Source organism: Phyllostomus discolor, chromosome 8, assembly GCF_004126475.2.
Source record: "Phyllostomus discolor isolate MPI-MPIP mPhyDis1 chromosome 8, mPhyDis1.pri.v3, whole genome shotgun sequence".
Classification (NCBI taxonomy): Eukaryota; Metazoa; Chordata; class Mammalia; order Chiroptera; family Phyllostomidae; genus Phyllostomus; species Phyllostomus discolor.
Window position 1 is genome coordinate 110316721 of NC_040910.2, and position 14442 is coordinate 110331162.

A 14442-nucleotide genomic window follows, 5' to 3' on the forward strand; every position below is an offset into this window, starting at 1 on the left:
TTCTTCCGAGAGAGGCCCTTGGTGCCTCTGGCACTTGCGGCCGCACCCTGGAGGTCCGCCAGGGCGGCCAAGAGAGCCAAGGCTGCCAGCCCAGGAGCTTCCGGGCAGGTGCTCGGAAGGAAGGGGCATGAGCCTCGGGCTTGCTCTGCGCCCAGCCAGGAAGCCTCAAGCTGGCGGATTCCTGGGACGGAGGAGAACAAGGGAGACCCCAAACCAGGGAGGGGGCCTGTGGAGGAGAATCTGTCCCTCTGGTCCGGGTTTGGGTCCCAAACCCTTACTTACAGCACCAGTTGCTCCAGGCCTGGTCACCCTGGGGCAGGCCTGCCCCCACCCCACCCTTGTCCCTAGGCTTTGACCCCGATGGAGACGCCTACAGGTGAGCAGGCCTGAGGGTCACCCACTAGGTCACCTGCTGGGCGGGGGGAGCCCCAGGAACCTGGCTGGGGGGGGCGGGCTGGGCATGGTGCAAAGAGGCTCCAGCCAATGCAGTTTCCGCCTTGGGTTCAGGCACGGGTTGGATTCTAGTCTTTCCCAAGCGCAATCTGCTGTCAGACGCCAGGGCCAAGGGGGCTGCAAGCTGGGACCCTCCGCTGTGATGCTGGCTCTGCCACCTCCAGCTCTGAGGCCTTAGGCAACCGCCTTAACCTGCCTGCCTGGGACTGGTTCTTCTTGAAAACGCCCTTGCTGCCTTCACCAGCCTCTTCCACGACCGTATTTTGAAACATGACTGGCCTTTCTTAATGGCCACCCCACACTATGACAGGGCATGAAGACAGACATCACTGGGTGTCGTCCCCCGCTCTCTGAGGGGGCAGGCCTGGCAGACCCGCCCAGGCTCCGCCTGCTGAGCACGGGTGGCCGCCTAGCCAGGCAGCCGCGCCATCCCGAACCCGTGCCTCCAGTGCCCCCTTGTGGCCTTGCCAGGTGCCGCTGCTCCCAGGGGTGGAGGGGGGAGGAGTGGAGAGCGGGAGGGCGCTCTCCTGCCACAGGGAGCTGTATCCAAAACTAACGTACTCAAAACTGGCCCAGAGAGGGAAAAGGAGGAGCAGGGATTCTCGCCCACTTCCCAAGCCACCTGTGTGTCCTGACAGGGCTGACCCCTAACCGCCCAGGGTCACACCCAGCCTGCCCTGTGGCTCCCACGCTGGTCTGGACAAACGTGGCAGGTGGGCCTCCTGGCAGCTCGCCTCTGCCCAGGCGCAGGGAGGAAACAGGAAGCTGTCTGTTCAGTGTACTTTATTCCCGGCCAGGGCCGAGGCCTCCTGAGTGGCACCCCTGGCCTTTGGGGGGGGGGTGGCGTTCACCGGGCTCCCCTTTTCTCCGGCTCTCCCTCCGCCCTGCTCCTCCCATGGGCTCGTGCCATCCACTCCAGGTTCCGAGAGTCTGAGTCCAGGCCTGGCCAGGAGGAGGAGGGGGCCCCTGCAGTCACTCAGCCACACTGCCAGCCCAAGGGAGGCCAAGACAAGCCCGGGGAGTCTGGAGGGCCCCGAGGCTGACTCCCAGCCTGGAGAGGCTCCGGGAGCCCTCTGCCCCCGGGCCTGGTGCGCTCACCCCCTGCTGCGGTCTCTGCCCCCGGGGCTCCTAGGACCCCGCCCCGTAGGGCTTCTCTTCCACGTGGCTGGTCTGCTCCAGCAGCCACCGCCGCTCTGGCTCACTCATCGTCAGTCTGAGTGTCACCTCCTGGAAGACACTGCTCACTGCCACCTGCAGAAGCCAGAGGTCAGGGCTGGCTCAGTAAATTACGGCCACGGGCTCCGGCACCTGCAGCCCCGCAGCCCAGACCCAAGCCCCGCCCTCCTGCCCGCCCCATCCTCACCTGCTCAAAGTGAAGTTTCCGGAACATGCGCAGGCTCGGCTCATTTTCTTGTCCGATTTTCGCCTCAAACTTGGTGAGACCCAGCTTGGTCACTCCTCCCAAAGGAGATCAGAGAGAGAGAGAAGCTGTGGAACGAAGGCCCCTCCAGCAACCTCCCCCGCTCCGCGCCGCCACCCCTGCCGTCTCAGTTTGCAGGGGAGCTGCCCGTACTCCCCTCCCCCACCCCCACCCCCCCTCACCCTCGCTGCCTTCAGACCGGAAGAAGGCTCACTCCCAACGCACCCCAGGCCCGCCCCACGGGGCCCGCTCCGGCTTCCTTACCGTAAGACATCATCATGAGCGCGGCCTCGGTGCCGAAGCCCCTGCCCCTGCAGCCGGGCTCTAGGAGAAAACGACCACCCTGACGCCATGCGCCAGGCTCCACGGCAGGCCCTTAACAGATCCCACCTCCTTCAGTCCTCACCATTCTGTGAGGTTCGTAAACATTAGCACCATTCTGCAGATGAGACCGGTGCAGAGGGAGGTCAGTGACTCGCCCAAGGTCTCACAGCCTGGCAACACCCAGCAGCCTGAGCCCACAGCTGACCCCTTGACCTCAGCATGCTGCCTTAGGAGGAGTCACATGGCCTCTTAGGAAAAGGCTCAGGGCCAGGAAGGACACAGACACTGGACGGGCTCCTCCCACAGCACGGGAAGACGCTCCACGGAAGATCAGCTACTTGAAAGTGGGCTGAGGGTCCCCACCCCCAAAATGGGGCGGAGCGAAGTCTGAAGACACTACACCCAGAGACTGAGCTCACGCCTGAGCACGAGACAGGAGCGAAGTCAGTCGGCAGTCAGCCCCAGCCGGGCACCGGGCTGGCCAACGCCGGAGCCCCCCTGCTGAGCTCGAGGAGGCCCCTGTGCGGCCTCTGCCGGCTTAAGGTTCGGCAGCTCCCAGGGCCAGAAGGGAGGGATCCCGGGGCCGGGGCGAACGAACCTGCAATCATGACCTCCACCTCCCCCAGGGAGGGGTCCCCCGGGTCTGTGAGGAAGAGGTTCACATCGCCTGCCATGCAGCTCTCTTCAGCGGCACCCGGCCGGGCCTGCCACCTCTCTGCGTCCAGCACAATGAAGGTGCACTCTGAGGACGGAGGTGGCGGAGTTACCATCCGCACTCCCCAAAGGAGTGACGTGAGGACAGTCTTCCCACCCAAGCCAGACAACTGCCACCGTCTCCGAGTCTGGCAGGAGAAAAGGCTGGCGGACCAAAATCTGCCGCTCACGGGAAATGACGGGCCTTCTCCAATGGCAAGTGTATTCTCAGACAGCGGGGCGCTCGAAGACAGGCAGTGACCCCACTGGGCCTGCAGCAATGGGTGTGAGGGATGGGGCCTCAGCTACAGGCTGAGCCCAAAACACTTCCTTTAAATCCCCCCAAGCCTGGCACAGTGAATGGGGAAGAGGGCAGAAGCGTCAGCAGGAGGGAGCAGCTTCGGTGGGCATGAAAGTATGAGGATTTCAGGCACCTTCCGGGCTTCACAAAGTGCTTTCAGCAAGGTTGCTACGCCCCCCAGAAGGGCTACAGCTGGCAGTGAGAATGGGAGGAGCCCTGGAGACCGCCTCTGGAGTCAGCCCTCCCACCACCAGCCCAGCCCAGGGCCCCCCACCCTCCCTCCTTCTCACTGTCCGAGTCCTCCCGCCAGCTGCGCTGCATCGCATATTCTTGCTCCAGGGTCAGAGGCTCCGAGGCTGTCAAACGCTGCAGCTCCTCCGATTTCATCCACTCATGGTACCTGCGGGGACAGAGGGGCGGCCTTCAGCAGGCAGGGCTGATCCATGCAGAAGCGTGGATCTGACACTATAGATGAAGAGATGGACGGCAGGAAGGAGAGCCCCCTAAGGCCAACACAGGGCTCACAGGAGACCCAGTGACAGGGTTATAACTGCTCCTGAGGCAGAGGGCCACAGGCGCAAGACCTGGAGGCAGGCTGGTCCCGCAAGAGAAGAGCAGGAGCGGTCAGTGCTATGCGTCCAGCTTCCCGTCCTGTCTCTCGGGTCAGTGTGGGGGAGCAGTCTGAAGCCAAACATCCCTCGAATTCCTGAAGGGAAGTACAGGGCCAGCCAAGAACGCTGGACTGATCTCCACAAAGGCTGGGTACAAGGAACCCCTCAAAATGAAGGCCAGTAGAGAATACACCCCTACAACACCACCATCCCAGTCTACCAGACTTGGCCAACGGCCCCCACACTGGCCACTCAGGCCTGGCCCTTTCAGAACAGGAGCCAGCAGACCAGCCCATCAGCTCAGTGCTTGACAAGCTAACATGAAGTCTCCAAGAACTGAGCATGTTCACTGGCACCAAAGGAACGTCACTCATTTAGTCAGGTGAGAAGACAATTTCTCTTTCTTCTTACACACATTCAGCAGGGAACAAAATAACTCCCTGCTTAAAGGCCAAAAAGGGAGCTGAGAGGGTGAAAGGGAAAAACGGGGGTGGGTGACTTCCTCCAGGGAAGTTGGAGTCTTTTGCTTCACTATTCTTTTTCCTGTTTGTAATCACACCTCGCACCCATGCTCCTTGGAGGAAAGAGCCTCTGAAATTTGGGCCAAGGAAAGCTGACCCTCCTTGATGCGCGTTGGAGAGCTGGCTTGCCCCCCCACGTCGGGTGAACCAGTTACCTAGGCACATGCTCTGCGGTGTAGGGTACCAGCACCACCTTCTTCCCCAGCAGCAAGGTGTTCTGATTCAACCTCATGGCGGCAGCCTGACGGTGGGGAGGGCAAAGACTTCAGGACCCTGAGTTTCCTCCCACATAGGGTGGGAGCCCGGGCTCTCAACTCGCCATCTGCCTCCTGGGGCTGAGTTATGAGAAGAACCTTTCTCGAAACACTTCAGAAAACAGGGCGTCTAAACTGATGGCGAGAAAGGGAGCCAGGCTGGCTAAGGACAGGTAAACAATCCTCCACTCGCATCTTCAGAAACCAAGCTTGAGCTGCAATTTCCGATCGTTCCTTCCGCCCCGCCTCGCAGAACTTGGATGCCTCAAACCCGAGCACCAAGCCTTACCGCCAAAGCGCCCATCACCTGCCCGGTCCCGAGGCTCCGCCTCAGGATCCATTTCCAGCCCCGCCTTCAAATCTATTTCCAATCACCCTACTGGGCTCTGGCCCGCTCTTCCCCGCCTCCCAAGTCCCGTCTACCAGGCCCCTTCAGGGTAGGCGGACTTGAGATCTCAGCCCACTCCCCATCGTGCGGAGCTTTAGCTCCCTCCTCTACCCTCACCCCGCACCCCAGCCACCGGGGTCCGGGACAGCCAAGTTCACACACGTCCTCCAACGACAGCGCCCCTAGCAAAACGTGTGAGCCACCCCTGCCAGCCAGCCCACTCGGCCGACGGCCGCTTGCGCATCGCGGAAGCTATCCCTCCTACTTCCGCCACGCAGACGGCGGCCGCCAGGGCCCAATCCTGGTCCCGCCTCCGTGAGGCGCCCAATCAGCGCGCTGCGTCCCGTCCAAACAGCGCGCGGACATGGTGGACGCTTGGCGTTGGCGCATGCGTGCTGTGGGCGCTGGTGCGGGACAGCTGGCGCCGGCTGCAGCCGAGGGGGCTGGATTCGGTGAGCGAGGCGGTGGCCGGGGCGGCCCGGAGCGCGCTACGCTGCAGGTGAGGGCGCGAGGGTGGGATGGGCTGGGGCGGCGCCAGATTCCGGGCCTCTCCAGGAGGAGTGAAGAGGCCGGGGAGAGGCTCGGAGTGGAGCTCTAGAGAAGAGGAGGAGGCTGAGGGCAGAAAGCCGGCTGCGGGGCGGGGAGTGAAGGCCCCGTTAAAAAGAAGCTTTGGGGGCAAGAAGTTGGCTTGGAGAGCGACCTAGGAAAGCCCCTAGCCCCTTGTCCTGTGTGGAGGAGGCAGTTACTTGGGCTGCCCTGGGCGGCAGTGAGTTCGCTGTTCCTCGCATTAAATGGGGATGGCCACCGCGGAGTATGTAAAGGGGACGCTGGTGGCGGGTGAGAGCTAGTGGCCTCTAAGGGCTCTTGTATCACTTGGGGTCTGAGCGGCACTGAATACATTCATGCTGTGCACAGCAAGAGGGGAAAAAAACCCAGCCAGGTGTGAGTCATCCAGGAAGACCCTTCCCTCCCGGCTGGCTGCCTTGTGGCTTATGTCGAGACCATAACTCTCTGAGATACAAGAACAGGGGGAGGGGGATCTGCAGACCTCCTGCCACCCCTGTCTAGGTCCATCAGAAAGCTGAAAGTCTGCTCCTTTGCCTTAGGGAGCTGCCGTAGCCGCTTCCGTGCAAGGAATAAGAAAGCTCCGCAGCCCTCAGGCCCTTCCTCACTTTTGGAAATGGCGGGTGAAATCACAGAGACCGGGGACCTCTACTCTCCCTACGTGAGTTTTACTTTCAGAACCCGTTTTGCCCGCGTCGGTGCTCCTGGGTTCTGGAGGCGCACTCTGCTCCCCATGGACTGCGCTAGCGCCTGGCGCTGCTTGCCTACACCCCGGGGAGGGCCCGGGTGGGGGACCCCCATTCAGCAGCAGCCACGTCGCTGCGGTCGTGGCTCAGAACACATGATGAGACTGGGGTTTGTTCACTCTTTAGATGTGGAGATGGTCGAGAAAACAAAACTGGCCAACTCTTTGTCACGTTTACCTCGGGGCTACTTCCGCCGGCACACTGCGCGGCCTGCCCTTCAAACGGAGGGACGTGCTTGACAGCCGTTGGCTCTGAGTTCTGCTCATCTCTACAGTTTGTAACCACGTGGGTCTTTAGCTGAGTTTTTCGTTGCACAACTTTATCGTCTCGGGTGGCACAAGAGGCACAGAAAGCATTCAGACACTTTCAGTTGCCGTTGACTGGAGTCTGTGGTTAGAACTAGCATGATTGGTTTCTGCCTGTCTGGGGTCTGCATCACCCCCCCCACACACACACTCACACTCAGTTTACCTTCTTTGTGTGATATGAGATTGGTCATGGGCATCGTTATATCATGGGGTCCTCTGGCCTGGGTAAGTAGCTGGAAGATGGGAATAATCGAATGATTGACTTCCATGGCTACCAGGTATCCCAGGGAAAGCAGCGCTGTCTTAACTAGCTTGAGTACTCTTTCTAGAACTTACCCAGCCTTAAACCACCGCCCTGCTTTGAACTTGCCTTCCTGGCCTGGGGACCCCTGCTCTGTCTCCGCCAGCTTCGCAGGCTCCGGAGCCGTGGCGTGATGGAGAAAGAGACATCTCTGAGAACAGCTGGCGCCTCCTTCACCTCAGTGGTGCCTCAGGGGGGAGGCCTTTCTTAAACGTGGGATGAATCGGATCGTGTCCCTCTCGTGAGAGGGATTGTGTAACCGCACGCAGCTCCTCTCGGCGTCAGCAGTGAACCGTCCCTGAAAGTCACCAGGTTCCCTGCCGCTTCGCCCCGCGTCTGCAGGTCGGGAGCTGAGTCATTTCTGTGACCGAGTTTGGGGAAGGAAAAAACGTGATATGCCCGTGTTTCTTGTGTCTGCAGTGGTTCAGCCTGTCATCGTTTCACATGTCAGCATGTGCCCACCGGAAATTGGGCAGTGAACCCTGAAAGCCTCAGTCTATTCTCCTTTTTTTTTCCCCCCGCTCACTTCCTATGTGTTTGAGTTTTTTGGAGGACCTGCTCTGGGCACGTGCCATAAACAGCTGGGGTGTAGGAACACTGGGCGGTGTTCAGGCTGAGGCGGCGTTCCCAGAGTTCCTCAGCGGTCAGGGTTTGAGGAGAGAACGTGCCCTTTTCCGGAGGTTTCCTTAACTCCGCCATCCTGGGAGACTAGTTCTTAATCCTCTGTGAGACCAAGATCCGGGCTCAGGGGATAATGAGCCTTGCAGAAGGTCCTGGAACTGGCTTTACTGTGAATGCTGCTTTGAATTCCCCTGCGCAGCACAGTGTGGGCAGCACTCGCTCTGGCCGCCCTGGGAGACGGGGTGCTGGGCACTCACAGGGTTCATGGATGTGCCATAACCGGCCATACCGACACAGAGCCACTGTGTGCCCTGTTAGGAGTGCTTTTCCCGTCATGCATGTCGGGGATGTTTATTTTGGTTTGCATTATTCTGCTTAAAATAATTGTAGTGGGCAGAGGACCCTCTCAAGGATAGTGCTGGACACAGGGACACGATTCAGGCTCATACGTAACCGTCCCTGCCCCGTAAGTGATGTCAAAGCAGACGTGTGGGTTTCCGCATTTGCGGGGACGGGGAGCAGTGCAGGACGGAAGCGTCGTGTGATCGAAAGGGAGGACGAAGCGGGTCGCCCCCTGCACAGGCGCCAGCTGCTGAGGCCGCCTCCTGCCAGCGGTCTTGCCTGACAGCGTTGTGTTGCTTTCAAAGGAAAGGACACTGGTCTCACAGCCTTGACTTCTGCCTGTTTCTTCTGCGTCTCTGCGGCCTTCTGTTTCCTTTGACAACTGTCACTGGGGAAGCTGTTGACACCCGTGACCCTGCCCCTTGCACGTCTGTGGGTGAGGCTGCTGGGCGGGAGGCGAGGCAGCTGGAACGCGGCACTGAACTCGCCCAAGTGCAGGGGAGCATGTCAGCTGTCCCACGGAGCGGGGACTGTGCCTTCTCCGGCTCAGCCACAGAGGAAGGGTCGAGAACGGGAGGAAACTCAGCTTAGCCTGCAGCGGCCACAGCGTGCACAGGTCCTTACCGGGACTCCTCAGCTCTTGGCCACACTTCCCAGGAGGCTGTCCCCCCAGAACTGTCCTGCAACCAGCAGAAGAGAATGGCTGCCTCCTCTTCCACCCCCGCCTTCGACCTGACCTCAGATGGGCCTCCTGCCTCAGAGCCTGCTCCCAGTGACCAGTCCTTCCTGGTCACCGTCACGGAAGGTAAAGAGGCTGTGACTCCTGCCGGGAAGGTGAAGAATCGCCCGTTACCCTGCCGGGGCCCCGAGCCACACGGGCCCGGAGTGCTTGCTTCGGGACTGGAAGAGAGCAACGCCCTGGCCCGTTTCTGCTCCTAACTGCCAGCACTTTATCCCAAATGAACTTCTCTCTAAAGCTTTTTTTTAAAGATTTCATTTATTTTTAGAGAGGGGAAGGGAGGGAAAAGAGGAAGAGAAACACCAATGTGTGGTTGCCTCCCATGTGGCCCCTACTGGGGACCTGGCCTGCAACCCAGGCACGTGCCCTGACTGGGAATCAAACCGGCGACACTGTGGTTTGCAGCCCGAGCTCAATCCACTGAGCTACACTAGCCAGGGCTCTCTAAAGTTTTAAAGGGTCCTTTCCCTGAGACTTCTTTGAAGTTTTTGTTGGGAGCATGCTTGTTGCTTCTTTATCAGCAGTGGTTCTCAGTTGGTGGCAGTCTTGCTCCCCAGGGAACTTTCAGCAGTTGTCTGGAGACATTTCCGATGGTCGCCCTGTGGGGGAGTGGCGGGGGTGCTGGCAGATAGTGGGCAGAGGCCAGGGAAGCTGCTGACCACTCCATAGCCCACAGGACAGGCCCCCACGACAGAGAATGGCCTGGCCCCAAAGGTCAGTGGTGCGTAGGCAGAGCACCCCCGATCTGCAGTAACACCTTGACTTTTACACCCCAAGATCTTCAGGCGTCCCCGAATTCGAAGATGCCCCCTGTACTGTTTAATCTCCCCGCAGAACTCTGGCCGAGAACTGCCGCTGTCGCAGGCCTCTCCGCTGTGTCCGTACTCCCCTCCCAAGAACCCTCACCAGGGCCATTTTCCGTAAAGAGAGAAGCTTCTCCCCATCATAAGGGCTGCTGCTTATGAAAGCAACACCGAGAACAAAGCTTCCGGGAGGTCAAATGTTAGATCATCGACGGGGGCCTGGTCCGTTGCGTCCCGCTGAGAACCCCACAAACCGCCGAGTTCCCTGACCCCTGCAGACCGGCCCTGCAGCCTGACCGCCAGGCTGCCCCGCTTCCCCACCCCTGCCCCAGAGCCCTCCGCGGCTCCGACCGCGCCCGCCTCCTCCCTGCTCAGCCTTCACCTGGCGCCTCTTCCCTGGCCCTGTGCCCGGGCGGCTGTGTCCCGTCCTTCAGGTCCGGGCTGGAATGTCACCGCAGGTCCTCCCTGAGTGTCGTGCATGTAATGCACTCCCGTCATCCTTTGTCACAGCGCTCTGCTGCTGTCCTTCCGCCCTCACTGTTTGCCCGCCTGTCCTCCCGTGCGGGGTGCGGGCCAGGTCTGACTTGCTCAGCGCCAGGTCGCCAGCTGTCAGCATGGGCCGGCCCCCCGGAAGGTCCGCGGAAGTCCAATGAGTGAATGAGCGGAAGTGCCTCACGCCTGCACTTGGGTGTGTTTGTCCCAAAGTGACTGAAATCAACCAAGAAAAGGAAAAACTGGCTTGTTAACAGACACGCAGCTCCCGGGAAGCACCAGCACTGTGAACTTCCCGTGGGGAAGGCCGGCGGCGGGCTCCGTGCGGTTTCTCGCCCTCACGTGAAGTCTCGCGAGACCGCCCCGCGCCGGGACGTCACGGCAGTGTCGTCGTCCAATCAGGTGCTCCAGGAAGACGGTGCAAACTTGTTCCCATCCTTCTGAGACCTGTCTGCGGGGTCACTGTGAGATCATGACGTTTAAGGCCGGTGAGACAGTCAGACGTGTGTTCGAGAGAGTCCAAGCTGGGCCCGGGCAGCCCCACCGAGCAGCGCTGTCGTGAGGGGTCCCGCCAGGCACCGCGAGAAGCGCGGAGGGAAGACTGGGGCACAAGGGGTGTTCTTGCTCCAGGGGTTCAGAAGCGGGAGCAAGACCGACGGGGAGATCGGGAAGGGCTTTGTGGTGGAGGCAGCGTCTGAATGCTGGGTGGGAACTGCGGGCGGGGCGGGAGGCTCAGGGAGCCTCGTGCCATGTGCCCAGTGTGCGTGGCAGTGGCGGAGCCCTTCCCTCCCTGCAGAGGGTCCCTCCCTCCCCACTGCCCCACGCCTCCTTCCTACCCCTCCGGGGCCCCAAAGTGGCCGTCGATGCTCCCTGCCCTTTTTTCATACAAATCTAACTAAGGCCAGAAGGGACCCAATTTGTATGTGTGTTTTTTCTTTGTTTTTTTTTTTTAACTTATATATTAAAACATGTGTTTTCGGTTATAGTTGACATTCAGTGTTCCTTTGTATTAGTTTCAGGTGTACGGCATAGTGGTTACACAGTCGTACGCTTTACAAGGTGATCCCTAATATTTCCAGCGCCCCCCAGCACCACAGGCAGTCATTACAGTGGTATCGTCTGTACTCCCCACGCTGTGCTGTGTATCCCCGGGACTGTTCCGTAACTGCCTGCCTGCCCTTCTCCTCAGTTCCTTCGCCTTTTGCACCCAGTCCCCCAACTCCCCGCCGCTCTGCTCTCTGTGTTTATGAGCGTGTTTCTGCTTCGTGTGTTCATATTCTTCAGATTCCACGTGTAAATGAAATCGTATGGTATTGGTCTTTCTCTGGCCAACTTATTCCACTTAGCATAACATCCTCTAGGTCTATCCATGCTGTCACAAATGGCAACATTTCGTTCTTTTTTATGAATGACTAATACTCCACTGTATTCACGTACACAGCTTTTTTGTCCGCTTGTCCGCTGCTGGGCACTCGGGCTGCTCCCACAGCTTGGCTGATGTAAAGAATGCCGCAGTGAACATAGGGATGCATATATTCTTTCCAGTTACAGCCTGTGTGTTTCTGATTTAAAAACCCAGCGCATGGGTATCTTAGAAAAAAATTAAACGTAGAAAGGTACAGCTTTCTAGGAACGAGGAAGTGAAACCGAGAGGTGGGCAGGTGTTTGCAGAAGCAGCATGTTTGCTGTTGCTTTTAAATGATCAGCAGCAGGCGGAGACACAAACCAGAAGTCAGCCAGGCAGGAGAGCACCGGAGGGCCAGGCAGGGATCTGCCTGCAGAGTCCAGGCCACAGGCGGCGAATCCGAATTGTAAGTGACAGTAGGAGCTGGAGGTGGCCACAGGGCTCTTCAGAAATAAGGCCACTGGCACTGGGGTGTGGAGGGGAAGGAACGGGGCTGCGGCCACCAGGGGCGTGTGCGGTGGAGGGGACCCGCAGGCGGTTGGATTTGAGGTGTGCAGGAGGGCCCACGTGATTGGTCCCGCCAGGAGGGACAGAGGGTTCAAGCCATAGGACTCTGCTGAGGAGGTGACACGGAAAGAGGAGAGACCACTAGTAGCAGGCGTGTAAGGAAGGTTGGAGAACTAGGAAAGCCATTGGATTTGGCAGGCGGAGGTGTCTGGTGCTGTCCGGTTTCCCGAGGGCCCTGGGGCTGGACACGGCGAGGCGTGGGAACTTCAGAACACTCCTCCGATAAGTTCGGCGGAGAGGAGGTGAGAGGGTGATCTTCCAAAGGTCGGCAGAGGGGAAGCGCTGGTAGGAGGAGAGGGTTCCAGAAAGAACGGGGTGAGGCAGATCTTCTGCAAGGAGGAGGGACACGTGTCCCCCACAGACAGCAGCAGGGTAGGGAGGGCGCAGACCCTGATTTTGGGGCTCGGAAGGAGTGAGGCACAGCAGGGGTGCAGGGGTGGGGGCACAGGTCAGATGGCCTGGCGCCTCCATCCCACAGCAGGTGCAGTCTGGAGAGGCGAGACCGTGGGGCTGGGGGCTGCAAGGTGGCGTCTGGGAGCAGTGACGTGGGACACACTTGGAAGTCCCTGGGGAGGGGTAAAGCAGACCTGGGCCTGTGATGGCGATGCAGGTGAGGGAACCAGCATGTGCCATGGCCCAGTCGTCGTAATTCTCCACAACACCCGGGAACCTTTAGCAGCTTCACATCAGAGGAAGCAGCTGCTGGGTCCTGTCCAAGGCTGGGGGTCAGGAGGGTCAGAGCGGGGAGGGGGGAGGGAGCTCGGAGGAGTGCGTGCTTTGTGGAATTAGCCAACTGCAAAGGGTGCAGAAGAGCATAAATGGGGCCAAGTGGAGCTGGCGGCCTGGGGAGGGCGGGTGCAGGGTGGGAGGGCGTGATGGACAGCCAGGTCCGGTGGGAGTGGACAGGGCTGTGGGAGGCAGGGGCTTCGGGGCAGAGAAAGGAGCTTGATGGCCGAGGCCTCGAAACAGGAGTAACTGTGATTAATACCGAGTGGGGGGAGGGTGGGCGTGATTGGGGCTGAGTTCAGGAGCTGAGGTCAGCGACCCCGCAGGTGCGCCGCCGAGGCTGCGGTGGGCGAGGGTTTCTTTGGGGGCAACGAGGTGGAGTAACCCGATAAACACACTGAAAACCACCGACCTGTGTGCTGTGAATGGGTGAGCCTCAGGGCCCGTGAGTCTGTCTGAGCTTTTTGAAGAAGGCCTGGAGTCCGAGCGGGGAGGAAGGAGTGGGAAGCAGCAGGAATGCTGGCGTCCCGAAGGGCGGGGGGGCGGGGCACGAACAGGTGGAGAGGAGGACTGGGTCACGTGCCCGGCGGCCCGAGGGCCCGAGGATGAGGGAGCAGCATGGGTGTCCGCGTGTCCCCAGGAAGCCCACGGCCCGGCCGGGCAGAGAGCCCGTGCCTGGGAGGCAGCTTTGCACGCTGTGAAATGACGAGGAGGTGGGAGTGGGGACAGCAACCCCGAGGACAAAACTCATAGTCGGAGACACTTGAAGTGGTCGAAAGGATGTGAAATTCGAGTCACCCAAGTGTTAGTGTTTAGTCCCCAACACCCGGTGGCAGGGCAGGCTTCTGGAACCCGGGCAGGATGCTCCCTGACCGCGGTCTGGCCTCCCGGCCTCCACGGTTCTGCCGTCGTCCTGGGTCACCCGTGGGGACCGCCATGGGGAGAGGTGGACGAACTTCCGGGCTTACTGTCCCTTCCGTCGGCTCCAGGTCGGACTGGTGTACATGTTCAACCTCATCGTGGGCACCGGCGCGCTCACCATGCCCAAGGCCTTCGCCTCCGCCGGGTGGCTTGTCAGCCTGGTCCTGCTGGTGTTCCTGGGCTTCATGAGGTAAGGGGCCAGCACGCGGGGCCGGGGGCAGGAGGGTATCCGCAGTGAGTCCTCCACAGCGGGGCCCCGAGAGAGGACAGGGGCAGCAGAGAGCCTGGGGCCTCTGCGATGGGGCCGTGGCGCAGCCCCGATCCGTTCAAAGCTGAGTCGGCCGCTTAGGCTTTGGAACGTTTCACGTGGTGGTCCATGTTTTTTCCCTGGCTGGAGTCTCTCCCTGGTGTGTATTTTTGAGACAGTGCCGCCCAGCCACAGAGGAAGACCCCGGCAGTTGTGGAAGGTGCCGGGGAAGTCAGTTTGGAATTCAGGATTTGCTTCGGGTGGCCCACAGAGTGCGGGGTAAACACACAGTGTGCCCGCAGTCCGGTGCCGCCCTCACCGGCTCCGCGCCCGGCCGCACCCAGGCGCCTGCCAGGGCGCCTGCTCCACCAGCCGGGTGTGTGGGACACCCCACCCCCGAAGTTCTCCTCGGGCATCCCACAGGCGGGTCTGAAGTCGGGTTAGCCAGTGCCCCAGGCCAGCAATGGAGTTCGGACTGAGCGTTTCCAGACCCCTCGACCAGGCGCGAATCTACCAGCCGTGAAAGGGAGGTGGGCGGCAGCCCCTGGAGACACCCCCAAGGGGCCCTCCCTCCCGAGAGGTGGTCCCAGGCAGCGCGCTGGGGCCCTGGGCGTGCCGCTGAGCAGCACACGGAGCCTTCCCTGCAGATTCCCTCGTCTTCGGTGGGAGACAGGCCGCAGGCAGTCACGTCATAA

General features: G+C 60.5%; 2 protein-coding genes across 9 annotated transcripts in view; one reads left to right on the plus strand and one right to left on the minus strand.

Annotated features, from left to right (window-relative positions):
- Positions 1-1219: 1219 nt before the first annotated feature.
- Positions 1220-5208, minus strand: NAT9 (N-acetyltransferase 9 (putative)). Of its 7 annotated transcripts, none has more exons than XM_036034100.1 (7): positions 5077-5208; positions 4479-4564; positions 3482-3591; positions 2796-2939; positions 2138-2197; positions 1817-1911; positions 1220-1704 (listed from the first exon to the last, which is right to left on the minus strand). In XM_036034100.1, exons 2-7 carry the CDS (start codon positions 4553-4555, stop codon positions 1582-1584), a joined length of 609 nt encoding a protein of 202 aa, XP_035889993.1. In that variant the 5' UTR covers positions 4556-4564; positions 5077-5208; the 3' UTR covers positions 1220-1581. The 7 variants fall into 7 exon arrangements, with proteins under 7 accessions (XP_035889993.1, XP_028376702.1, XP_035889989.1 ...); XM_028520901.2 differs by having other exon boundaries at positions 5132-5204; XM_036034096.1 differs by having other exon boundaries at positions 5090-5200.
- Positions 5209-5339: 131 nt separating this feature from the next.
- Positions 5340-14442, plus strand: part of TMEM104 (transmembrane protein 104) — a 43163-nt gene continuing 34060 nt past the window's right edge. Inside the window, exons 1-3 of one of the 2 annotated variants that reach the window (XM_028520105.2) lie at positions 5340-5464; positions 6072-6190; positions 13569-13690. In XM_028520105.2, the coding sequence (XP_028375906.1) occupies positions 6146-6190; positions 13569-13690 (167 nt within the window). In that variant the 5' untranslated portion in view covers positions 5340-5464; positions 6072-6145. The remainder of the gene's footprint in view (positions 5465-6071; positions 6191-13568; positions 13691-14442) is intronic. The other variant, XM_036034105.1, reaches the window with a different exon arrangement.

Excerpts from the sequence above, each read along its gene's own strand:
- NAT9 (XM_036034100.1), bottom strand. The coding sequence starts at position 4,555 with ATGAGGTTGAATCAGAACACCTTGCTGCTGGGGAAGAAGGTGGTGCTG. Across the intron at positions 1,912-2,137 it reads GCTCATGATGATGTCTTACG|GAGTGACCAAGCTGGGTCTC; the intron begins GTAAGGAAGCCG and ends CTCCTTTGGGAG. Across the intron at positions 1,705-1,816 it reads GGAAACTTCACTTTGAGCAG|GTGGCAGTGAGCAGTGTCTT; the intron begins GTGAGGATGGGG and ends TGGCTTCTGCAG.